The sequence below is a fragment of the Macrobrachium rosenbergii genome, chromosome 8 (assembly GCF_040412425.1).
Source record: "Macrobrachium rosenbergii isolate ZJJX-2024 chromosome 8, ASM4041242v1, whole genome shotgun sequence".
Classification (NCBI taxonomy): domain Eukaryota; kingdom Metazoa; phylum Arthropoda; class Malacostraca; order Decapoda; family Palaemonidae; genus Macrobrachium; species Macrobrachium rosenbergii.
The window spans coordinates 40,096,098-40,123,701 of NC_089748.1; the positions used below are offsets into that span (position 1 = coordinate 40,096,098).

Sequence of the window (27,604 nt, forward strand, 5' to 3'; positions counted from 1 at the left end):
AACATTAACCTTAAATTAAATAAAAACAACTGGGGTTTGAGGGCTGTAATTTGGTATGTTTGATGTTTGGAGGGTGGATGATCAACATACCAATTTGCAGCCCTCTGGCCTCAGTAGTTTTTTAAGATCGTGACTCGTATGAAAATTAAGATCGAATTGTACTTTATCTCATAAATGATCAGATGAAAGGACAAGAGACCAACAGGTAAACTCAGCTTCATAACGATTGAAAGGTGAATTTTATGAAGGATAATTTCTATAGGAATCACATGTTTGGAGTGTGGATCTTATAACATGTTAATGTTAACATAGACACAATTATAGGAGCTTGGTTGTAGTGGTATTTATGCTCAGTCCTGTCCAGCCCAACTCGTAACACTGACAAGTCAGCAGTCTTTAGTGTTGAGCCGGAGACATTTCTTTTTCTCTTCCGTCGTGCTTTTGAAGTCTTCCATCTCTGTGATTCCTATAATCTTCCAGATTTCAAGAGATGGGTTAGGACCCAATTTCAATCCCTTTTTCTTTATTTTCTCAAAGGGTCTGGAGACGTAGTTAGCTCGTCCATTCGGAATTTTATTCCTGACTTGGTGATATTCCGTTGAAAGGAAGTTAGTAGACTGTGATACTAGACACATATCGAGTATGGGACTAAGGATTCTCTCTCTCTCTCTCTCTCTCTCTCTCTCTCTCTCTCTCTCTCTCTCTCTCTCTCAGAAGAAGAAGAAGATGATGATGATTGATGATCTGGAACCATAGGCCGAGTGTATTCCTCAAGATCATAGAACCCATTCAAGAAAAATTTTGATTTCAGCAGAAAAATGGCTCGTAACTTTTGATACGGAAATCTTTCTGGGGAAACGGAGAATGAAGTAACACACCTACATTTCTTCCTGGCGTCCGGATGGTCAGTGTAGATGCCTTAACCGAGCACAATATGCAAATTACCAGTGGGATGAATTGTGAAAGTTATTCTGCTCTGGTATGCAAGGTCGCCTTAACACCAGCATTCATGTGGTGGAGGAGTAGGAGGTGTTTGGTTCTGTTTCAGCTGATTTGCTGACTTTCTTGAGAGAGAGAGAGAGAGAGAGAGAGAGAGAGAGGAGGTGGAAGGAGGAGGGGTATGGTACTAGTATGAGGTAGAAGCATTTAGATTTTGTCAGCTGATTTGCGTGTTACAGGGAGACGAAGAGAATATATCTGAGGCGTTCAGTTGAGAGAGAGAGAGAGAGAGAGAGAGAGAGAGAGAGAGAGAGAGAGAGAGAGAGAGAGAGTCAACGGGAAGTGGTGTTGTACCATGACTAGGTCGCTGGATATCTTGGATAAGCTTGTGGGCCTTATAAAACCCGGGAGAGGGTACACAGCGAAGCGGCCACTTTCTAACGCGACTATGCCACCCGTCATAACTTTATATCCTGATCGTAAAGTATTTCTCTCTCTCTCTCTCTCTCTCTCTCTCTCTCTCTCTCTCTCTCTCTCTCTCTCTCTCTCTCTCTCTCTTCTCTTGCTCTCTCTGTCTCTTTCAATGACTCTCTCCTTCCCCGTGAACTCATATCTGGAAGCGAGCTGCTGCATTAGGCATATGTTTATGGGTTAAGGTTGATCCAGGGAGAAAGTATAACCGAATTGACGTGACATTTTGAGGGTCATCCATCCGCATGGGTGTGGCAGATCAGATGGATGAAGTTAGCAAAGAAGTTGCTGATACGGTCCTATTTTTACGTGAGATTTCCTCTTACGAACCTCCGATCAAAGAGAAGATTCAGCGTTCAATCCGGTTTCATTGACAAAACAGGTGCTTTCTCTCTCTCTCTCTCTCTCTCTCTCTCTCTCTCTCTCTCTCTCTGTGTGTGTGTGTGAACATTTTTCTTATTCCTTCTCTGGCCTCTGCAGTTTCACCGTACATCTGGTATCTTTTGAAAAACCTGTTAACTGGTGTAGGCACTAGAAGGAAAACCCTTGGCGTGTGTCTTTAGTCAATTTATGGAATGTATATAACTTTTTTTAAGGTAATCTGTCGAGTGCTACGAATGTTTTGAAGAATATGAACGGTGCGAATCTTTATTAGAAAGGTTGTCAAGTTCCATTGCTTTCGGAGTGTTTAGCCTATTTCCCAGAAACCTCTTGATTCCGATTTTTATGGAACATGCTGACTGTAGACTTTGTGAACAGATAACATTTAGGTTACAGGTTTTGCAGTTAAATGGAGAATTTATTTTTTCGTCAGACTAAAAGTCAATTTTTTCCTGGGCAGTAACACGCGGACTCACACACACACAAGCAACAGCTGTAGGTTGTTAAAGATGAAAACTACCCTAAAATAAAAAAACAGTATCTGCAAAATTTCCGAAATTGAAATATGCCACCTACTGGGCTCGTGAAACACAAAATACACAAGTTGCTGCAGTTTCAGAATGATTCTTCAATGCTTTCAACGAGTATTTAGGAGGTCCCATTTGCAGTATCTGCAAAATCAGTTGTAAGGCAAGGGAAAACTGCAGTATCTACTATTTTTCTCAGTTTTGCATTTTTGCAGATACTCCAGTCTTCCATTTTAGGGCAGAAAAGAGAGTCCACTAACAAATACATAGCCTAAACCTGTATTGATGGGTAATCTCACCTCGCACTTTGGTTAGCACAGATGATTGGAGTATCTGTGGTACTATTTGTGGTTGCTGGGTCTTTTCAGGGGCCCCATTTAGTTTTCGTACTAAATGTAACCTGTGTTCTCAGACCTTGAGCTTTTGCTTTCTGTAATTTTATGCTCAATTTTTAGCTTTTACTTATTTTTATATACGGATTAGTTAGTTTGCTTGTGCCAGTAATATATATATATATATATATATATATATATATAGGCCTATGTTTATTATGTGAATGACAATAATGATAGTTCGATCTTAAGACACGAAATGAAGTTTTGGCTCTCCTTGCAATTTTATATCACGATACATGAAACTTCTTGTAAGCAAGATTAATATTTCGCTGGCGCGAAGATGATTCTATTGTTATTTTTTCTTGCCACTAAATAATGTTCATAAATTTTGAGTCACCAGTCCTGCTGATGAATCTAATCCTTTTTCTATTTTATTGTGCTGTGTTGTTATGTCGATTGAACGTGTACTCTGTTGCCATATTAGAATGGAAATTACTTAAGAGAAGGTTTACTTGTAGCATTCATGGTTCACAAGCGTGGTACCCCAGATTCAAACTCCAGGAATTGAACGATGTTGGCGCCTTACCCTGAAGCCCAATATATCTCTGTTGTTGACCTAGGGGGGTGTCCACACTAAGATAAAGCACGTCACAAACACACGTTGGCAACTTATGGCACACTGATCACAAACATGTTGATGAATACAAGGTAACGACTTAATGGTAGTTTTAACCAGTGCGTCCTACTTCTGTCCAGCGTTTGCCAAAGGTTCGTTGGCTCGTTTTCAACTTGTTTGTGACATGTATGAGATAAATTGCCGACTTCTGGTTATTGAATGTTTCACTATAGTATGGATTAACCCTAAGAGGTGAGATAGGCATACCTGGTTGTCAGTTATCTGTTGTGGATCACAGCTGAGGTTCGAGAGTACAAAAAAAAAATCAGATGTGACTAATTATTGAAATCTTTTCTGACAAAAATAATCGGAAACGTTATATAAAACATTTTGTTTTAAATCTTTCAAATATTCCCAGATACTCGTTGACAAGAATAGCTTTTAATCAAACACTAATATACAGTGTTTGAAAACTCTTCCCCAAAGATAGCTACGGAATGTTTTAATTTAAAATGGTTTTAATATTGTCAATCAGTTTTGGTTACCAGTCTGCATATGATATTTATTTTTCCTTTTAATATTGTAAGTCTTCATATATTGAACTGAGGTGGACATTTCTAATAAAGTCTTCCGAAAATTTCGTCCAAAAGAGATATTTTTAAGATTGTGATGTTTACTGTTAAGATAGGTCTAAAGTGGTCTGCACATAATTTCGTTTAGCGGTGTAATAATTGTTGTTATATCTTTGGTATGAGTCTAAGCAATAAAGCAACCATAATTGCACCATTTTCATAATAGAGTAAAATTGATAATTGTATTTTTAAGGAACATCCATGCTCGCTCAGCCTATTAGAACACGCACGTACTTAATCCGTTCGTCCGTCTTTTGTTTCAGACGTGAGTGAGGGTGGGTGTGAGGACGGTGACAGTGAGGGCGTGGGCGAGGCTCCCCCTGTCTGCCACACCCCCAGCGACCCTCCACCTCCGCCACCCTTCAGCCCGCCCCCGCCACGCCCACAAGCCATGGAGGGTCATGCCGCGTCTGCCACGAAGCTCGGCCGCATGTCCCCCTCCGTGTACGTAGGCGGCGGCGGTACCTTAGGCCGGGTCAGTCCGGGCCACGACCTGGGCTACCACACCCTCGTCACCAGACAGACGCCCACGCCCACGAGAGACCGGAACACGCCGACGAGAGACCGCACGACGCCCTCGCCCTGGTCGGACGTGAGAGCCTCGCCGTTTCCCGCCCTCGATCTCTCCGCCCTCTCGTCTTGTCCCCGGTCGTCGCCGAGACCGCAGCTTCCGCAGGTACCTCCACAGCAGCAGCAGCAGCAGCAGCAACAACAACAGCAGCAGCAGCAACAGCAGCAGCAGCAGCAGACGACGCCGCAGCAACAGCACCAACAGCAGCAGTCCATCGAGACGACGGACCAGCTGCTGGCGACGTACAAGGGGAAGCGGTTGGCGAGGTCCTCGCCCTTCGATAAGCTGAGCGACGAGCTAGTCGTAAGGATACTGTCGTTTCTGCCGACGAACGCCGTGTGTCAGTGCGCCAGGGTGTGCAGGAGATGGTACGTCTTGGCGTGGGATCCCAGACTGTGGTCCACTATCTCCCTAGCTAGTGACGGGATCCACGCCGACAGGGCCATCAAGCAGATCACGAGGCTGTTGGCGAGAGATTCGGGCGGCTGTGTCCACGTCGAGAAGGTAAGGAAGAAGAAAGAAAGGAAGTGACCTCCTTCATTCCTCCATTTCCTTCCTTGTTCTTTGGAAGCTTGGATGTCAAGTCATATCTTCTGAATAATAATAATTATAATAATAATTTCCAAGAGGTTTGGTCATAATCACTTAGAATTATTTGTCTATTTGTGATTTATCTCATATTGTAACTTCGACTTGCTCTTTTCAAGACATTTGATATTAATAATTTTATGAAAATTTCACTGCAGCTGTTTGTGCTGTTTGATGAAAGTCATGAAGTTCATAACAAAAACATATGCAAGTGCAGCTAATTCTCTATGAAGTATTGCTGTTTGACATAGTCATACAAGTGCAACCAATTCTCTAGAGTATTGCTGTTTTACATAGTCATACAAGTGCAGCTAATTCTCTAAAGTATTGCTGTTTTACATAGTCATACGAATGCAACTAATTCTCTAAAGTATTGCTGTTTGACCTAATCTTACAAGTGCAACTAATTCTCAAAAGTATTGCTGTTTGACCTAATCTTACAAGTGCAACTAATTCTCTAAAGTATTGCTGTTTTACATAGTCATGCAAGTGCAACTAATTCTCTAAAGTATTGCTGTTTGACATAATCATACAAGTGCAACTAATTCTCTAAAGTATTGCTATTTTACAGTCTTACAAATGCAACTAATTCTGTAAAGTATTACTATTGTACATAGTCATACAAGTGCAGCTAATTCTCTCAAGTATTGCTGTTTGACATAGTCATACAAGTGCAATTAATTCTCTAAAGTATTGCGTTTTACATAGCCATACAAGTGCAACTAATTCTCTAAAGTATTGCTTATTACATAGTCATACAAGTGCAACTAATTCTCTAAAGTATTGTTTTTTACATATTCATACAAGTGCAACTAATTCTCTAAAGTATTGCTGTTTTACATAGTCTTACAAGTGCAGCTAATTCTCTCAAGTATTGCTGTTGTACATAGTCATACAATGCAACTAATTCTCTAAAGTTTTGCTGTTTGACACAGTCATACAAGTGCAACTAATTCTCCAAAGTATTGCTGTTTGACATAGTCATACAAGTGCAACTAATTCTCTAAAGTATTGTTGTTTTACATAGTCATACAAGTGCAGCTAATTCCCTAAAATATTGCTGTTTTACATAGTCATACAAGTGCAGCTAATTCTATCAAGTAATGCTGTTGTACATAGTCAGACAAGTGCAACTAATTCTCTAAAGTATTGTTGTTTTACAGGCATACAAGCACAACTAATTCCCTAAAGTATTGCTGTTTTACATAGTCATACAAGTGCAGCTAATTCTCTCAAGTATTGATGTTGTACATAGTCAGACAAGTGCAACTAATTCTCTGAAGTATTGCTGTTTTACATAGTCATACAAGTGCAACTAATTCCCTAAAGTATTGTTGTTTTACATAGTCATACAAGTGCAACTAGTTATGTAAAGTTTTGCTCTTTCACATAGTTATAAGTATTGCAATTTAATGTGACGAGGGTACACACGTAAATACTACAGCTCTTATTTTTATATGGTGGTAATGTATAACTTCCACCATTAAATGCCCAATATTCACCATGCTTGTTTAGCACGCTTTCAGTAACGCTGTAATATAAAAGAGGATTAGTTTTTGTGTACAGTATTAAATACGACGTTTGTAAACACAAATATGCAATAAGTGTAGACTACATTACATGTATTTTTAATTAGTTTTTTTCGTTATTTCATACGTAAGATTGAATCTTTTTTTGAAAAGGCAGTTGAATTTTAATTTCGGAGAACTAACGAAACGAATTTGCAAGTTAACGGAGTTCAAGAAGGATATATTTACAAGGTGAATATTTCTGTTTCCTCAGAAGTCACGGTACGTCCATATCGCATAAAAAAAATAACGATGTGCTAGTTACTAAACATGGCGGAAGCTCCTTGAGACGCCATATTTAGTACTAGCCCCTCGGTTTAGATAACAAGCCACAGTAGCACCAAAATGACTTTTGCCATTCTTTAACAATTACATTTTGTCACCCTCTCCCGTAGGTGATCCTCAACAGCTGTTCGAGGCTAACAGACAGAGGCCTTTCGCTGATAGGTCGTCGATGTCCCGAGTTACGCCATCTGGAAATCAAAGGCTGTATCAATGTCACCAATATTGGCATTTTCGAACTTGTCACACAGTGTGTCAATCTGGAACATCTTGATGTCACGGGTAGGTCTAAAGAGAGAGAAAGAGAGCATTCCTTTACCTTTGCTGCAAAAATTTTAGGATAACTTGCAGTTCAAAGCACCATTGAAGATACAACATATTCTTTTCTTTAAAGCACTGGTGTAGTATCATTGCAAAACCCATCTTTGTAGTTGATTTCCTTGGCATAAAGTCCAACTCATAGTAGCGATTTTAATCATTCTTCTCAACCTTTCCCCGAGTACTTGCTCTAACCTCATCTTCAGATATCTTCAGTAATTTTTCTTTAGTATGTGTCAGCAATTTTATATCTCTGTATCTGTCAGTACAGTGTGGTTAAGCACCTTTCCTTGTGTATATTATTGTTGCACAAATCTTTTCACACTGATGGTTCCACTCTTCCTCTACAGTGTGTTTGTATATTCTGGTCAGCTCGTCAGTGACTGGTTATCCAGCTGCTTTTAGCAAATCACTTGTTATTCTTGATGGTCCTGGACCTTCACCGTTTTTGATCCCCATAAGGGCTGTCCTAACCCCTTCAGACATCACATTCTACACTGGCCCCTCTGTCTCATCAGTACAGTATCCTCAGTTCAGTATTCAATTTTTTTTTTTTTTTTCAAGATATTGCTTCTGTTGTTCCATTACTCCTTTCTTTTTTGGACCTCACTTTCACGGTTTTCACTTTTTATGTACATTGCCCCTTCTGCGTCTTTTCTGCATGTCTTCATTGACTTTCCTACTTAGAGCACTTTCTTTCTTCCCTGTGCTTTGTTAGATTCTGATTCCATTTCTCTCATTTTGTCCTCACCACTTTCTTTTCAGCCTTCCTCATCTTTTTCCTGTGCCTCAGTCTTCTTCCCTGTCATCTTTTATTCAGTTTCTCAGTACATCTTTATTCTGCAATAATCTCTCTCTCTCTCTCTCTCTCTCTCTCTCTCTCTCTCTCTCTCTCTCTCTCTCTCTCTCTCTCTCTCTCTCTTTCCCTCCCGTCAGATGTCAAAACAAAAATTGTGCTTCCTTTTGTAAACTTTTCTGTGGTTTCATCTTCCACGTTTCGTTGTACATCTTGATATTTTCATTTCTCATTTTCTGAAACAATATTTCTTTGCACTTCTTGATATTTTCATTTCTCATTCTCTGTGTTTATTCTCTTGATCATGTCTCGTTTTTTATTATCCTCTATATATAACTCAGTATGTAAAACACTACAGTAAGTTTTTTATGCATCCTGCACCTGGCATAACAGAGCAGTTCTTTTCTTGATGTAATGTAATGAAACTTGTTTCAGCTTCTCCAGCAATAAGATCAGCCTTTTTGGGCTTCTTGAACAAGCTAAGAACCTTAATTTCTTAGGTATTATAGAATGCCAATACTACTGTTAGAATTTGTATGTCTGTACATTTATCATCAGACTCCAAGATTTGTTCTTGTCAGTGTTGTAGTGAGGAATATGAACTTGGTGTTCATGAATACAAATTTTTAAAAATATTTTTAACATAATTAGTATTAAAAATTTGATCATTAATTATATATACAGTACAGTAATATTGACGAGAATCTACCTATGAAAATATAATGAGAATATGCAAATACCCCATTCAGTTGAGGTGTTAAAATCCAATAACAATAGGGATTACACACATGAACTGCAGTTTCTTTTACCCTTTTACAAAACTGCAATCATATAACTTCTGCATTTAACTCCCATTATGTTTGTAAGCTGCCCAGCCACATGTATTAATTGAATGCCTTTGTTGCAGGTTGCCATCAGATCACTTGCATTCACTTAACGCAGCAGGGTGCCATGGAGCCAGAGCCAATGCATTCCCGTCAGCTTTACCTACAGTATCTTGACATGACTGATTGCTATGCCTTGGAAGATCAGGGTTTGAAAGTTATTGTGAAGAACTGCCCACAACTCCTTCACCTCTACCTCAGGAGATGTCACAATATAACTGGTAAGAGACATTATAAAAGGCACATATTCTTACTGAAGCATAATTTAAGTGAAGGAATGTGTGATAGATTCTGTGTGGTCCTTTTACTGTTCCACTGTAATTGTATCACAGTGTAGTACAGTCATTGTAAGCATTTCTAGCATAACAAGCCTGTTGCATATGATATGTTTAAACTCACTCAGAGGAGTATTGTTTGTAAAGTCCAACTCCCTCCTTTGAAGGAAACAAAAATGTGGCTAAAAAGAATTAATGTACTGTACATTATTGCTGTACAATATCTTTTGCATTTTGTGTTATCATTGTACTGTACCATATGATGATAAAATTCATTTGTTGACAGGAGTTTAAAACTTGCCTAGAAAATTTGATTGCTGTAACATTCAAGCATATTTAGTATATATCAGAGTAATCTATATTTGATGTACGCTTGATAAGCCTTTGTAGTAAGTAGATGTAGAATTACTGGTAGAGTATTGTATGTTTGACAACTGTGAGTGAGACTTGCATTCCCTGAACCTTGATTCATCTTTCATGTTAAAACTAGGTGAATGACTGTTACATTTATCATAATGATTTGTTGTGTTGCAAATTATCTAAATTTGTTAAGAGTATGGTATCTGGAAACCAGTGTAACAGCCTAATATTTTTTTTCTCATGAAGGTTTAGGACCAAATTACCCCAAAAGTCTTGAATCTTTTAGCATTGTCTTCCTCGTTCTTGCATTTACGAACTGAGATTGCATTGTAGTGTTAGTATTCAGTTGAAAGGATGTCAGTTCTCAATACTATGATCTATATTTGATTTAAACATGAAGTTTACAATTATTCTACCTAACATAGTAATGTGTCTTCATCTTATTCCAGATACTGGCGTAAAACATATAGCCAGCTACTGCCTAATGTTACGGGAGGTCAGTGTTTCAGATTGTGTGCAGATTACTGACTTTGGAATGTACGAGTTAGCAAAATTAGGTCCTAACCTAAGATATTTAAGTGTAGCAAAATGTGATCAAATAAGTGATGCCGGTATAAAACAAATAGCTCGTCATTGCTATAAACTACGTTACCTCAATGTGCGGGGTTGTGAGGCAGTGAGTGATGACTCGATGGAAATGGTTGCAAGATCGTGCCCAAGATTAAGAGCTTTAGACATAGGCAAGTGTGACGTTACAGATAACGGAATGAAACTTATATCCGAACATTGTCCAAACCTCAAAAAATTGTCCGTGAAATCGTGTGATATGATTACAGATTGTGGTGTTCAGTACATAGCATATTATTGTCGAGGTCTTCAGCAACTCAATATTCAGGACTGCCAAGTGACTATCGAAGGCTACAGAACAGTTAAGAAATATTGCAGGCGCTGTATTATAGAACACACTAACCCTGGCTTCTTTTAACAAAGTTCAGTGATATCTGTCATCTTGTCTCTGTTATCCTGTGTTGTGCCAGTGACTACAGTAACAACAACGAATTTCATCCCAGTGCCAAATAATGAGCCTGCGTATCTTCTTGGTGCCAACAAGGACAAGTCCTGGGTATTGCAGTGGGTAGTATGCAACCACAAGATCCATGCAGCCTATGGCAACTAAAGTACCTACTCACCAGTGCCAATTTCAGTGCCAAAATGGTGAGGCAACTGTCTTGTGCAGCAATGCATCAAATTACTCACTCCTCCATGTACCAAAGTAATGCTACAGTCGTGCTAAACTTAGCGCGGAATGCTGCTTTGTAGTTTGTACCTTTCTTTCGCTGTAGTGCCAGTCTTGTTTCTTTGTGTATCTCCATGTAATTTCTTGTGATTTTTAGAAGAAAAATTACTCAATAACACTTTTTTGCCGTATTTAAGGAAATAATAGACATTTGATGGCAAGACCTCTTTGTCATGATATTTGGGACATAACTGGTATGTCTGTGAACTTTATCTCTGAAAGTGCTGCTATTTATAAGAAAAAAAATCAGCCATCAGTACATGTTCTGTTATTTTTTTTGTTGTACCTGTGAGTCTGGTAGGGGCAGCAGGTTGCTGGTGTACTGACAATTGGTGGTGAAGATGTTTTTTCATCACCTAAGGTGTCACATGGCAGTGCTACCCTACCGAGAGCTATGGTGTTCTTAAAAGAATATATATTAGTGCAATTTTGTTTAGACTGACAAGTCACCCCGAAAATTAAGTCCGTCCCTTATAGCATCAATGCTAAAGTTAGAAGTCTAAGTTTTCTTTAATTTGCTTTAACTATTGGGAAATATATTTTGCATAGTTTTTCTAAATTGTTGAAGACTAAACAAAGTTGTTGACCATTGTACTTGTGATTGCGTGTGTGTAAATGTGTTTGTAAGTATGGCCTAGACACCAGAAAATCAATAGAACCAAATCAGTGCAAGTACCATTTAATGATCGGTCACTGTAAACCTTGAATCCTGGGAAATATCAACAAAATCATATTGTCAGCCTTTTTTTTTTTTTATTATTTTTGTTACCAGCAATGTGTGTAATGGAAAACTTATGTGCTGTATAGTATATTTTACCTTGCGTGTGAGCAAAGTTTTATATGCTAGATAGTTATATTCAGGAACCGTAAGAAAATGATTAAGAATCTCTGATTTTAATATTTTTGAATGACGATGACATTTGCATTCTCAAGTTTTCTCTTTAAGTGATCAAAACTCAGGTGCTTTAACCCCAAATTTATCTTTTATTTGACTTTATATATGCAAGCCACAGCTAGTAAGTACTGAGGAACTACATAAGAAAGTATTGACAGACTTTACTTGTAGTACCATACACTAAAACATTATTCTCATGAGTCTTCCCAATTCCATAGAAATTTTCTGTACCACAGAAATTATTATTGCCATAAATAATCTTTATTGCCGTTTTACTTTAAATTTTTACTTCCATATTTACAGTTACCTGTAGGTTTTACGTCATAGAAATATTTCTGAGAAACAGGATACCACATTCATAGTTATCAATCGGAAAAGTGTTTCACGAGGATCACATATCTGAATTGTGTCTGTGATTTTTGGACATTACTCCAGTAATACTCTGCGCAGTAACCAAACAATGTTGACAGTGTTGGTAGGATGTATATTGTTATATATAATTATTACATATGAGATTCCTGATGTTCCACCACAGTAAAGGGAACGAAACCAGGACATCCATTATTTGAAAATTGTAGAAAAAATATTTTGGTTCTAAAGAGTATTGGTGAGACAGGCGTCAAGAATCTGTGATTTTATGTTCTCTTACGTAGCGAGTTTGAGTTTGGCATTGTTAAGATAGTTCTTTATACAATGAAAATACAATTTGTTACATGCAATCATTAGTGTGTACAGTTCAGCAAAACTCTTTCATGAAAACCAGCAGTTCCTGTGATCAGGAGATCATAAAGTGCCAATTCTCTGCATAGATTTCCTTTCTGTTTCAAAGGCTGCTTCTCATTTGAAGTTGCCTAATCTCACTTGCAAAGTATATTGTTAAAATTTAATTTTATTGGTGCTTAAGCTGACCTCTTACCCTTAATTGCTGTTTGGAAATTCCTTTCGACGTATATGTAGTATAAACTGCCTTGAATACATTTTCCAATCAATGATTATTTAAGGGGATCGAGACAATATCCCAAGATAAAGTGCTCTCCTGCTTCCATTGTTTTGTTTACTATAAATGAAGTTATGTATTTGTGTGGAATGGAAAGTTTTTGTTCCTCAACTCTTGGCTTCAACTGCATTTTTTTTTTTTTTTTTAACCTTTCCGTTTTTATCCATTCTATTTGGTGTCTTTCACGTGTCAGGAAAATTTTTTCAGTGTTTTCTTGTTTCCATTTTTGGACCTCATTCAAGAATGAAGGCTTTAGGCCCGCACTCTTAAGTCTACAGTTTGATCTGGTGGGCTTGATAATCTGCCTAGTAAAATTATTATAGCAATAGTCTTCTGTCCGCCGCTCTTTTACCATTATGAAAACATCCAAAATCTATCTCAGGTATCAACTGAGTTAAAACCACAGTTGCAGTTTAGAAAGCAACTGCTTTATTATACCGTACATCTTTTACAGATGGATTATTGGGTGAATAGTTATAGCATAAGGACAATGAAGATTATTTTTTGATATATAGTACAATATTAAATATTGCAAAAGAAATTTTAGTATTTATGGTCATATAATACTCTTTACTTTTAATAAAGATGCATTGCATTTGCAGTAGTCCTGTTATTTTGCGTTCCACAATCGGAAATGTTTATTTTTTTAACATCGGTACGTTGTAAAAAGGATAGTAAATCCCTCCAAAAATTCTTACAATACTAGTATATAACCGTTTATTTTTAATGTAAGCAGCTAGTGGTTGAAGTTTGAATGTGTAATTGTTTTACCTTAAATGTGTTTTTCCATTTAGACCATTTTTTTATATGTTATCATGTGTTAATTTTTATTTTGGCACTATCATGTACATTTTATTGTTCTGATTTTGTGAGGTCATGCACATTGCATATCAATCATTCATAATCATTTTTATCATTGAAATTTTCCTCTAGTCTGGATAAGAACTGCAACAATGTTGAATATGCACTGTGTACAGTAAATTACTGTACTGTACATATTTTCATCTGAATCTGGATTCACCCAGAAAATCTTTAAAATTTTGATTATGTCTACTGACAAATAATCCTGAAATACCCTTGGGGTATTATGAGTGACCAATTTATATGGGGTAATGTTTATTTTTTCAATGCAGTAGTAAATCCAAAGTAACAAATTTACTGTTGTGTTGCCATTTTCAACTCGCTACTTCCAGACTCACAGCTGTTCAGGAAGATGGTTTTTTTTTATATTCACCCTCTGTAAACTACAGTCGTACAACGTGTGCAAACTGAAATTTTTCCGAAGAAAAATGACATCTTTAGGACAAGTGTGAGTCTGGTTGTTGACGCTATTGCCATAATGTGTGCCTATTCATTTTATATGCAATCATAATGTATTGAATTTGTATATTGTTATTATCCAATTATGTAAGTTTTTATGAGATGTTTTTATAATTTATTTACATTACACAAGATTCTTATGTCTTGTGTTTAATAAAAAAAATTACCAATCATTAACATTTTTTATCACATGACAAAATAAAAATGATTGACTGTAGTTTTTGGAGCTGAAGCGGACTACAGTCATTGGGTTTGTAATGTTCGTTCAACTGCACATTACAAGTACCTTATAGCCTTGTTCTACAGGTGAATCATGGCCTTCTCCCTTGCAAACTTAAGGTAAGCAATATACCAAGTGCATTTAGTGCTGAAAGGGCCCCCCAAGAGATGCCCCCTTCTTGCCAGGTAGGGCCTGGTGTTTTAATTTATGTTAAGATGCATTCCTCTATTTTACTCTCTTGATTTATTACACTCTAAGTCAGGTTAGGTTTAGAGGTCCAGTTAGGATCAAAGGCCCCGTGCCAAGTAAACCCAATGTACTTGGTCAGTTTAGGTTAGGTTAGGATGCCTCCTTGAATGTCCCACTTTGTGATTAATGGCACTTGAGGGGCCCAGAGTGAGGAGAAAGCCCTTTGCGAGGTTTTACTGCCACCCTAAGTTTTGTAGTCATTCTTAGCAAGCATGATTCGTCCACATTAGCTCTAGGTAAGGTTCTGGGTTTTGCCAACCTTGCAACTCTGGTTATGGGAGGATTACTCCTGCTCTATCTTTATTTAGGAAATTGTTACTGATAGAAACATGAACAACATTTGTTTCCTTGTCTTGTGTTTAATGGGTTTTTGACCATTCCAACCCCGACCTCGGGAGCGCAGTTTTCCACTGGGATCTTCAAATAACTGCTAAAAATTGGGGGAAGGGGGAAACGATTGATGATTTGCACCAACAAAGATTATCAAATGCTAAATATTGGGGGACGGGGAAACGACTGATGATCTGCACCAACAAAAATTATCGAAACCGCACAGAATAAAAGATTAACGTCGGGAAAATATATTTTACGTATGCAACAAGAAAGTGGTAATCATAATCGAATAAAAATTAACATGCATTGTAATTAGTATATTCATTTTTGAATAACATTTCTTGAACAGTGGTATTACCATACAATTTTTGACTTACAAATTAAAGTATAGAATGCTTCCCTTCTTTGATATCAGCGAGCCATTACGCCAGGTTTTATTTATAAAATAGGCTATGGTTTCATAGTAAGTTCAGCTGAGAGAAAATAAAGGCAATTGCTTATAAAAGCACCCAATACAGCGAGCTATTATGCCAGGTTTTATTTTTTATAAATATGGCTTCTTAGGAAATTTAGCACAGAGAAAATAAAGCTAATCATTATGTTATAAAGCACGCAAAACTACCAGACTTGTGCCATTGGCTTTGGTTGTGCCCCAGTAAGACCGTGACGCACTTATCTTCATAACAAATCCCATTCATAGATGGCGTAGCAATTGCAGTTTCTTCCAAGTTTCCATGCCTTAGTACTACAGTATCCACAATTATAATAATATATATATTACAATAACTCTTAGTACACCTTAGGCGTTGTACAAGTGAATATGTGCGGTGAAGTGCATTTTTTTTTGTATCAGAGCAGATATCTCTGCGCCTGACTTGACGTGAGTACCATTTTAACTATTGTATAATTTGGTTTGTAGTTCTAGAGCTGATCTACTCCCAGTTAAGTTTCAGGGTGTTATTTGTTAATGAGCGCTCACGTACTGTGTAAATGCGTGAAATGTTATTTACCATTCTTGCAAGTGTCCAAGCCACGTGACTCCTTGTATTTTAAAGGCTTTATTCTCAAATCCAGGAAATCAGTCAATTATATTTTAACTGTCATGACATAACGACCACGATCTAGTTCCCTCCACTCGCTGACCGGAATATTTACCGCCTTTTATCCATGTTTTTGTTCATGTTTATAGTATTCATACCGTTACTGTTGTTTTCGTTCATCCCCAAGGGGCTGGTACTAAACATGGCGACCATTTTGCACATGAACTGGAAGTCGCCGAGCCGAGAATGGTACACATACCACGGTAGTAGTTTTCAAGTTTTATTACTCTTGTCCATATATCAGTACAAATCGTTTATAGAAAAAGTAAGAATATTTAAGTCTATTTCATTCCGGAATCGTATTCAAAATGCGCATGCGCAATTGCTACTCTGACTCTGCCTTGTTTCATAAGTAATTAAAACTTGCTCTCGAGTACGCTTTGATTACCAGTTAGTTTCAAGCTTGTCATTTCGCAGATTTATTTGCGATAACGTAAATTTCGTGAACTTAAGTATATGACGTTATTTGTTTCATATTTTCTTATGAAACATTTTTATTCTTGGTAATTTTTTTTTAGATTCCAACTTTAATTTAGACCGAACCTCGGCCTAATTATTTGTAAAACTTTTCGTTGTAGTGTATATAACAGATGAATGAACATTGTTGTGAGTATTTTTTTTTTTCTGAGTGGTTTTTAAGAGTCAGTTTTGCAATAAAGAAAAACGTAATCGACGTCCATCTGTTGCCCAAAATGGTATGATTATTTCATCTGGTTAGAAGAAAATTTAGCTCGCCATCTAAGGTGGCACCCATGCCTTAAAGACATTTTTATATCTGCAAAAATAATTTATTGTAATGTATATAATAAATAACTAAAGATTGTCGAGAAGAATACTGTTGCTCGTTGGATTTTAAGGTCGAGTTTTTCAGTGAAGTAAAACAATGTCCGTATGGAAAGCTAGAGCATGCGCAGGTGTTATAATAGCTCTCTCTCTCTCTCTCTCTCTCTCTCTCTCTCTCTCTCTCTCTCTCTCTCTCTCTCTCTCTCTCTCTCTCTCTCTCTATATATATATATATATATATATATATATATATATATATATATATATATATATATATATATATATATATATAGAGAGAGAGAGAGAGAGAGAGAGAGAGAGAGAGACTCGGTTTCTTTAAACTCTTTGGAAACACCTGTCACTAAAAATAAAGTGTAGCCTAAGTGAAAATTGCTCAGTGATATTCACCAATGTTACGTTTACATATACAGTTTACAAACATTACTCAGATGTAATGAAAATAATAGCTGAAAATGGACTAAACTAACAGCAATAAATTAAACTGACAGCATTTAGCAGACCCAGAGTTTGATAGAAACCAAACCATAATGTAGAGAGATTTCCTATGAAGGTACAGTTCCTAAACCAGTGTTGGGTTTGTAAACGTACCGAATGAGTCTAACAAAAGTTGATTCTAGAGCTGAGGCTTCTTTCATGTCATTTATGGTGAAGCTCACCCACTAATTTCGTGAATGAACTTCGTCAAATTTACTACGCATTCATTTGTAAAGTTATAGATAGTTTTTCTTACGTCCCGGAAATCTTCTTAGTTTTTTTTATTGCAGGTGCCAGGTACCTGAAGATGACACCAACAGGAGATTTTTGTTTTTCAACAGTCATTTCCCTTTAACATTTAAGTTAACATTTTCCCGTAAGCGGGTAATGCCATCAGTGCACTGTTGGCATTACTTAAGGTTCTTTGGAGCGTCTCTTCTGCCCGTAGCTGCAACCTCTTTCATTCTTTTTAACCATACCCCCAGTCATATTCTTTCTTCCATCTTACCATCCACCCCCTCCTAACAATTGTTTCACAGTGCAACTGCGAGGTTCAAACTTCCGTTATTTGTAATGTAAAAGTAATGCCCATGTTTCTCTTTCGTAAGAATCGAAGCTCGGGTATCTCTGTATATGGAAGAATGCATTCTAGGCAGGTTCCCGGATGTTTGCCACAATGCAAGGCATGTTTACCAAATTCACAAAATTCAGAGGCTGGTATTGGTAATGACTGGTAATCCTTTGAAAGGAATTCAGTAACTTTGGTTTCTTAACAGGAAGATTCTAGGGTAACAGAGGATTTAATTAGTAGGTGCACAGGTCTGCAGTTTTTCTGTGGGATATTGTACAGTATCTGTTTATGAGGCTGCTTTTGACATGTCCAACGTGATAATTAACCGTTTGTCCATTGCACTCGGAAGAGGCACAAATGTAGGTTAGGCTTCTTTACTTTCTAGCACAGGTGCTATATTTATACATAGACCCATGCCAACTTTAGTTTCATTTCTTTGAGGATATACACCTACTGTATCATGATTTTTGTCTTCAAGTATAGTATAAGGTAAGATATACCATGCACACAAACATTGAAAGCAAGAACTTTAGTCTCTGGTTTTTTGTACATGTACTCTCTTCACAGGTGTACTGGAGAAAGAGAGAATGATTGATTGATTTATAGCTTTTAGGCATACATGCCAAGCACTGGGGCAGCTGTGGTCATTCAGTGCTAAAATTCATTAAAACTATAAATAAATAGTCTTTATTACAAATAAAATAAATCTGTAAAATCTGATATCTTAAATTCTGAAATGAAAGTTAATATTCTTTAAAAACAACATTAGTTTCCAGGCATCATAATTATTATCAAGTACCTCACTCATAGACCTGCCGTAGAGTGAGGTATCTCTCCTTTCTTGGGTAAGAATGTGGCAGTCAGTTAACAAATGCTTGAGAGAGAGAGAGAGTGGTTCTTTAATAAGGCACCAATTTTGCTTTATCATCAGTCATCCACTTATATCATCCTTCAGTCCAATATTCATGATCATACAATTTTGCTACTTACAGTCCACTCATCGAGCTACTTTCTCGCTTGGTCAGAAATGCCATTATTGTTGAGACTTTTGCTTTCTTTTTATGTGCCTAGCTTAAAAGACTAAATGTATATTTACCAAAAGTTATAGAATGGTGATTTTTCTGAGGAGGAGTGTGGTACCCATTTGGTTCCTGCATGCTCCCCACTCTGGTGTAGGCAGTAGTGTTGAGTAACTAGTGATATATACTCCTCTGCCTGACATAGGCTTATTTACCATAAAACATCAGTGTACTCCACAACAAGAATTCAATATGTTATGTATTCAGGCGTCAATCCCATCTTACATAATCAGCTAGGTAGTACTGGTGTGTCTCAATGTTCTTGACACAATAAGACATATTCAAGGCGTGTTGTACTCTCTACTCTCCCAAAAGTGGATGGTACAATCTCTCCAGGTTCTACCCACTTCCATTTCGGTGTTCCTAAAGTGTTGTTGAAGGACTCCCAGCATTTTAGACTACCAAGTTCCTGTCACTGTCAAAGTATCTTGCAGAAACATCACACCTCTCTCAGGTGAATTGAATCAGGCTACCAGCTTAGTGACTCAAGGTGGATTTGTCCCAGTGTACCCTATCAGCCACCGGTGCCTCATACTCTAATGTCAGATGAGTCTTATTTTCTTGTGTTGCTCATCCATGTCACCTCGTATTAAAGGTCACGGAATAGATACTTGTTCCTCACGCTCCTGAATATGTTTAGATGTCTTAGGATTGTAATTTGATGTTATGTTTCCGCCTCATGATTGGGTGTTCAAGCCTAAGACTCTTAGTTTGTTGTTTGTATCTTATTATCTTGATTGGTTATATGTCTCAGGCTCCTGTGTTAGGTTTTATTGCTTCTCTGGGTGCCATAATGCTATATCTTCAGTAAATTGTCTTAAGCTTCCTTGTTTTGGACACCTCTCTCAGGTTGATTTACCATCTTCATGTTCTTGCCTGTGACATCTTATCAATAGCAAACTGATCTGTATATAAGGTTAAAAAGCCTGTCTCAAGATGATTAGAGTTTGCCATATTGCATGTCAAAGCTGCCAGGTGCACCCCTAGTGCCATTTTCATCTGGTTTCAAAGCTGGGGAGAAGGTGAGTGGCTTCAGTACAATGTAATATTTCATCCTAAGGAAGACTGTGCTGAAGATTTGTAACAATTTGGCTAATTTTGTCATACTCTGGGATCTAGGAAAAGCAAGGTAAAACTTCCCAGGATCTCCGTGATCCAACTGAAACCTGTGATACTGATGATACATCGCTATACTATGACTGGAAATTTTAAATGAATATCCAAAACATTCAAAAGCATTCTTGGTTTAAAAGATAATGCTATTTGTAAGTAACACCACAACATTCCTGGTGGTATCATTCTTTCAAAGATAATGCTATTTGTAAGTAACACCACAACATTCCTGGTGGTACTGTAGTTTGTACACTTTAAGGACGGAATGATATTTTATAAGGTAAGCTGAGGTAAACTAAAGCTACAGTGCAGTATAACAAAAGAATCTTTATTCACTTGTACTTTCATGCTTTTAACCTATCATTAGCCTTGGAGGGAAAAGTTCTTTTATTGCTTACAAATATATTGCAAACAAAAGTATTTTTAGAAAATTTCCACATTATCTCCTTATAAAACAAAATTTGTATCTACAGTATCTGGTTGGTTAAACTTCAGCTTCAGATTTATGCTTTCATAAACTACAGGTCACTAGAAGCAACAAAACTTGTTCTCAAAGTCTCCAGAACAACATCATACATGTATTACAAAATACATCATGAGTTTCTTCACTCTCCTAAGCTAATGTGTAATGGAAAGCACAAAGTATCTTTCGCTTATGAACAAAGATTTATATAAATATTCCATATTTTGCAAATGCATTACAGGTCCCTGGTTAAAGTAACTTTTATGTACTTTTTACTTCACATCTTACATACTACCGATCAGCTTCAGTGTCGCCATCGCTTCATAACACAATTTCTTTCTTTCCGCACTTCCCTCATATCAGCATTATAAATTAGTAGCACTGTCACGCCAGTGACTCAGAATTTCAAACCCTCACTGGGCAAATACTGGGGCATAATCAAGCTGAAACTGCCAGCCAAGGAGGAAAGATCAGAGGAAATGGATGACTATATAGTAAATGCAGCTGGAGGTCAAAAGTATATTGCAAAAGACACTCAGCACTGGCTGCACTGGGCTGCCTATGCACATTACAGGCAATACTTCCTATGGGGAGCAAATTTGCACATCGTAAATTTTCAAGACAATTTAAAATATACATGAGTACGGCATACAGAGTATACTGCATTTTAAGTAGTGCAATAATACCACAATAAACCCAAGCTGTAGTTCCTTTTCATGCGTCACTTGACAGCTGTAATGCTAACAGATCCAGAAGCAAAGTTGCGTCTCTAAACTAGGTATGAAAATAAATATTAAACAACAAGATTAGGACATAAACAGCAATAAATTAAACTATTAAATACCTTTCATCTTAAAATTATCAGGAGAAAATTTCTTATGAATCTGGTTAAATCCCTTGAGCAATTTTTGATCTGAGTGCATTCATAATATAATTCTCATGGTGGCACTTTAATTCCACCAAGTTTAACTATGAATTCCATAATATACATCTGTACTCTAATTTCTACTGGATTGTCAGTTTCATGAAATCCTGGAACCCCAACTTGTTGTAGAGTTGACTGTTGCTCTATTACCTGAAAGAAAACAAGGTTCTATGATTAAGAATAGCGCAACATGATGCTAACTATCTTCCACTTAGTATATACTCATTAATAAAAAATCTTGTCTTCAATGCAGCTGTGAGCATATGCATACATATTTAGCATATCAACCAGTTGGATTCTGAGAGGAAGCATTCGCTTTGTTCCTTAAGGAATATGTTGTAATCAAGACATCGCAGAAATCTACAAACAAGGGGCATGTTCAACCAAACCTGACCTGACACAATCAGAATCATAGTAGTAGCTCTAATTACTATCTTACTGCTACTGACAGTGAACGGATACTCTTTATGAAGAAAACAACTGTAATACTGTGTAGTGATATCATTCAAGAAGAACTAACAATATAATACTTTACATCTTTGGTTTGTAAAAGAATGAAATGTATACGTTTACTATTTTAATATTATACAGAATAATGTAAGGATTCCTGTTGTAGTCATACATCTTCAGTATTATTAATATAAGAATGACCTTGAACCTACTGACCCAAATTCAATTATCTACTGAACTACTATGTACTGTGTAAGACTGAAATCACCTTTTGGTCTAAAAGCTGCTGTATCCGCCCATGACAGCCTGAAATATCTTTTGAATGTCTCGTTTCTAGTTCGGTGAGTTGCTCTTGGTGTAAACGAGGTAGGCGAGATGCAACATGCGCTTTACCTTGCCGTTCCGCTGCTAATATCTCCTCTCGCTGCTTTTTAATCAAATTCTCTCTCTCGACTGAAAAGACATGCACACAAATATTCACATACAGCTTGAAAATCAAGTTTACATAGTGATTTCCCACAAAATAATTAAGGATCAAGAATGAAAACCTACAATTACGCTGACTAAACTTCAGAAGTGTGCAATCATAGTAAACATAACGAAAAGCTGAAAAAGAAATATCAGAGCACTTGAAAACCAATAAAAACTATTACAGAAATAAGATATCAGGGGCAGTAAAAGCCATCTCTAGATCTTTTGTTCTACTATTGTTCAAATATTTTCCTCCTGTATGCAGTGTCCAAGATATGAATTCAGCTTTCACACGGGATTGCTCAAAGTGGTACTTTCCCTTTTCCCAACAATGGTGATTAATGATTCAGACCAATGCTGAAAAGTATCCTGTTTGGCTATCTTTTCTAAGCTCTTTCCCAATATGGAACGTCCATTAGTATCCTTAGTACCTATACAACTCACGAACTAGCATATGCTACTCACTTTGCAGATCATCAGCATCCACATTTGTGTCAAAGTACCATTGTCATACTACCCAGTACTGAAGTCTTTCATTCCTGTCACTAATTAACACTGGAACTCGTCAAACCCCTTTAAAATCTGTTTTCCTTTCAGGTTACCATATCTCTGTTGTGTAGATGACTATACTACAAGCCTTATACACACAATATATTTTCTGCTCTCTCCTCCAATGGGATGCCCTTAATTACAAATATTCAAGTAATCTCTGATGTAGACCAGTGCTAAACAAATAAATATGAAATTTTTTACACAAAGTTGACTCTTTTTGTACAAACCCATTTCAGTACTTGACAGTATCCTAGCTCTGCAGTCCGCAGTTTTCACAAAACACTCCAGAATTTCAAAAAAAAATTTCTACCAGGCAGGTAAGACATTCAGTTTTTGCTCAGTGTTCACAGCTGAACTGTGGTTTAAATCAATGGCAAGGAAGGTGGACTTACTGACAACAATTCAGAAACTGAAAATTCTACAACCAAGGGTAAAATAGTGAATTTGCATGAGTTCTGAACATATAACAAGTATTAACTTTCATGCATACATACTATGCATATTTGTACACTGCTTCTTATGCAGAATCGTGAGGGAGGGAAAATGCTGTACTGTGACATTTGCCAGACAAATGTTAGTTAGCACATTTTAATAAGATAAATACACTAACATAGAGAAATGTTAATTCACTAGCCTAGTAAAAAGAATAACATATTTTTAAAAGTACTTTAAAAACATTTTATCCTATTTTAGATTTAATCCAAAAACTGACAAAAGTATTCAATTGAAAATCAAAAATTTCAGATTAATGAAGTGTCAAAATTTCTAACAAAAAGGCTAACTGTCTTTGTAGCCTAGTGCTTGGCTTTTGATCCTCAATTTCATAATCCATCCACTTAGGTTATGAAATGATAGCAAAATTAAGACCCTTTTATTTATCAGAATAATATATAAGAAAAAAGATCAAAATATCAGGACTCAACACCCATCTTCAATCTAATTTTAAGCATCAAAGAGTACACTGATTTTCCAAATGCAAGCACTATGCAGAAACAAATGAAAATAAAAAGAAATGCCCATACTTAACCAATGATAATTTGTGAACATCATCCAAAATCAAAACGATGCATACTGAACTTTTAACTGTGATTGTACTGTATGCCAAACCAACGTGGTACAGTATAATCATCAAGATCCTTGCTAAATAAATAATGAACTGATCTTTCACTAGAATTAGAAGAAAAATTTTCAGTCACACAAAAATTTGTATTCTTTTTTCGAATGAAAACCGAGTATGAAGTGGATTATCATAAAATTATGAATGAAAAGAGAATAATTATGATATTGAAGAAAATATTTAAGAAAAGTGGGAGTTCTGAAGAAAGCAGATATACAAGGATGGACCATTTCTGTGAGGTAGGAGCTTTCGAGTTTGGATGTTTTACATGACCCTGTGAAATTTGGGAGCATGTCAGGAGCGCTGTGGATCACAATGTTTGGCTACAGTAAAGTAATGAGTTTGAGTCAAAACAAACTTCATGCATAACTTTTTCTTTTATTATTCAAATAAGATCTTCACATACTTTAGTAGCAAACAGTAAAAAGGATCTCTCACCACACTGAAAAATGAGAAGAGTAACACTACATTGTCAGTTAATGTTATAATAACAATAAACAGCACTTTGACAATACTGTACCTCGATGCTTGTGAAGCATATGCATACGCTGTTGGTGTAAACTCTTTTCGGTCATATACTGAAGTTCTACAAGTTCTCGCACAATCTCAAACACTGTGTTGTCAAGTAGCACATGAGCCAATGATGAAAGTAAATCATATGGCAATCGCTGCTGAAACTTCCTATATGGGGAAAAAGGTAAAAAATTTTCATATTTACTCACTGTACAAATTTCCTAGTGACTTTAAGAACAAGGCCATTTCAAATTAATAAATGAACTATATTAAACTCTATTTAAAAGGACTTTGATCAAACTGACTGCAAATCACAATTTATTCAAACAAGGTGAACTAAAATTTCACTGTAATGCAAAGACTGTATGCCTCTTAATGAAAAAATTATCAAATGAGAGAGATGCCCAAAGCAGCGAAGTTACCATATGTGCCAACACTCAGTCTGTCTGACATTCCAAACTGGTTAAATACAGTACATGGCTAATATATGATGGTCAAACGATGTTAATTTTGACATTTTTTCCCTGAAGAAGAGCAAAGGGCAAGTGAATAATGACTCACAGATATTCAGCAATAAAAATGTGAATATGCTGTACATTATTGAAGCCCCGTATTGTTGTTTTTAAACTTCTTACACATTATTTGTGAAGTTTTGGCATTTAAAGCACATGTGCTCAGCAATTATCCTAGGTTATTTATAAAGCATGGTAGGTGATTGTAAATATGAAACATGGCTTTTCTGAGTTTTTTTACATTTTCATGATTTTGAATTTTAGTTTTATTTAGTTAATTCATTAAATGGCCCCTTTATATTTAAAACACTGGGGGACCACAGCTGAAAACCAGAATACTTATGTCTTTAAAACTTATGGTCAGCTTCGGTTGGTGAGGGAGGGAGGGGGATGTAACCATATGTTATTTCCGATTTACAACCACCTAAAGTAAGTCAAGTTAGGTGGGGGCCCAGCAGTCAGGTAGGATAAGGCGTCCAGGGGTTAAGTGAGCATTTCCAGTAGAAAATTTAAGCCAAATTCTTCAAAAGCAATTTAAGAACTATCAAAAAAACTGTTGTTTACATGTCAATCACAAGTTTAAAGTACTTTTACCCATTTGCTTAGTCAAAATGCTTATCATATCTTCTCTTCTAATCTAATAGGAAAGTTATGCAATTACTAATGCAAATCTAAGCTGGTAACAAGCACTTACGTCGGAATCTCTCGATGCAGAGACTGTAGCTTTTCCAACATTTTGTATAATTTTTCTTGCGTATCGGTGGCACTGCCACTATGCATTTTTAATTCAACTACGGTAGACACCTTACGTTTAACTAACCTATTTGGTAAAGCCTTTAGCTTTTGCCTATAAGAGACCAACAAAAATGGAAGTGGCCTAACCTAACCTGTGCGAAAGTTAAGCCCTAACCTATTCTAGACTAAGTAAAGCATTTTCACATCATATCATTCTTGAATCTGTTCTGGTAAATAAAACATGCTAAAACTATGCTTTCCTTCTTGTGTAGTCAAACCCAAATTTTGTAATCGTCTACCTGAGGGTTTCCAGATCTAGCCTAATGCTGGGTAGCCTAATATACGGGCATGAAAATCAGACCCTTAATTTACGTTAAGCTACATCTAAAAACGTCCATATTAAGTAATTTTTTTTTTTTATTTTGTAAGCACCCTATAATTCACTTTACTCCTTGGAGTAATTTCGCCAATTACTCCGAAGAAATAAACTAACCGTACCGTGGTCTTAACAACACTAAATATTAGCTATTTTTGGCTTTAATATGCGGCAGGAGTCCAACAAAACTGGATTATCTGACACGAATTACGTTTTATGGAGACAAGCCTTTATATTAATGAGTATATAATGTCCCTGGAGACGAGTATATAATGAACTGAAGTGACCCTAAGCTTAATGGCTTTAATATGCAGCAGGACTCCCACAAAACTGGATTATTTGACACGAATTACGTTTCATTAAGACAAAACTCTATATTAATGAGTATACAATGTCGCTGGAGATGCGTATGTAATGAACTGAAGTGACCCTTAGCGTAATGTCAAATTGGCACAGTGTACGAGGAAGGTAAACAATAAGTTGCGTCTCCTACGCATCGAGATGAAAAAATGTCCTGGAATTAAATAAAATTGTATAAATCACCTTCAGATAACTCATAAAATATATTTAAAATAATTTAAATGATTTAAAATAATAAATGTTAAGAATTTACGACGTTAAATTATGATATCGCCGTCTTGGGTTAATCTGTGTATGTAGAACGTAACTGCATTGCTCGGTATCGCTTTACATTGTAAACAAACGAATGGAGACGTTTTTAATGAATATTTTTTTGGTAAATCATGAAACTAACACATACCACAAAAGATTAGGTATTTATACATATATTATTTTGATTAATAAATGAATTCAAATATACTCTGTTCCGTTTATCATCGTGAGATATCTTGTATTATAATGAAATGAACAATTTCTCTCTCTCTCTCTCTCTCTCTCTCTCTCTCTCTCTCTCTCTCTCTCTCTCTCTCTCTCTCTCTCTCTCTCTCTCTCTCTCTCTCTCTCTCTCTCTCTCTCAGTAACAGTAGTAGTATCAAATAATGATAAATTATGTGTATGTACCGGTTGAGATTCATTAGAATAACGGCAATAAAACTGTCAAATTCATATTTACGTCCAAAACCACAGGTTAATTGAGAACCGGTAGCGTAAAGCACAATTTGTTCAGATTGTCAACAGGATAAAACAAAGAAAAGTTCAATCCATGCATTGCACGGTTAATAATATGAGGAAATTTGACGGGATTTAGGGAAATATAACTTGCCATTCGATGAATTTCAATATCAAATCTGCATGGTGGATAATAAAAAAAAATGTTAGCTTTTATATACAAAAGGTAAAAAATAAAGTAATGCCGGCTTGGTTAAATTGATTTAAGCTGCTAAAGCACGTAAAAATCGAGGCAAATAAACTGCTGCAGATGTGAAACATTCGAATACACTGAATAAAAGAGGTCCCATACGAGAAAAAAATGAGTGGAAAAACAAAATTATATGAGTGTTATAAATCAAGAAAGATTCTTTATTTCATGGACTAA

General features: G+C 36.5%; 3 protein-coding genes across 6 annotated transcripts in view; 2 read left to right on the forward strand and 1 right to left on the reverse strand.

The window, feature by feature from the left end:
* LOC136840734 (F-box/LRR-repeat protein 7-like) overlaps positions 1-14,225 on the forward strand; it is a 398,409-nt gene extending 384,184 nt beyond the window's left edge. For all 4 annotated transcript variants that reach the window (XM_067107552.1, XM_067107553.1, XM_067107550.1 and 1 more), the window contains 4 exons: positions 4,165-4,976; positions 7,024-7,192; positions 8,932-9,129; positions 9,993-14,225. In XM_067107552.1, the coding sequence (XP_066963653.1) occupies positions 4,165-4,976; positions 7,024-7,192; positions 8,932-9,129; positions 9,993-10,528 (1,715 nt within the window). In that variant the 3' untranslated portion in view covers positions 10,529-14,225. The remainder of the gene's footprint in view (positions 1-4,164; positions 4,977-7,023; positions 7,193-8,931; positions 9,130-9,992) is intronic.
* A 1,427-nt stretch (positions 14,226-15,652) lies between these two features.
* LOC136840736 (uncharacterized) overlaps positions 15,653-27,604 on the forward strand; it is a 36,838-nt gene continuing 24,886 nt past the window's right edge. Inside the window, exon 1 of the mRNA XM_067107562.1 lies at positions 15,653-15,734. The gene's annotated coding sequence lies outside the window, so the exon portion shown is untranslated. The remainder of the gene's footprint in view (positions 15,735-27,604) is intronic.
* gdl (gonadal protein gdl) lies at positions 20,298-26,586 on the reverse strand. Its single transcript, XM_067107546.1, has 4 exons — positions 25,693-26,586; positions 24,494-24,654; positions 22,102-22,286; positions 20,298-21,533 (listed from the first exon to the last, which is right to left on the reverse strand). The coding sequence occupies exons 1-4, from the start codon at positions 25,776-25,778 to the stop codon at positions 21,396-21,398; spliced, it is 570 nt and encodes a 189-aa protein (XP_066963647.1). The 5' UTR covers positions 25,779-26,586; the 3' UTR covers positions 20,298-21,395.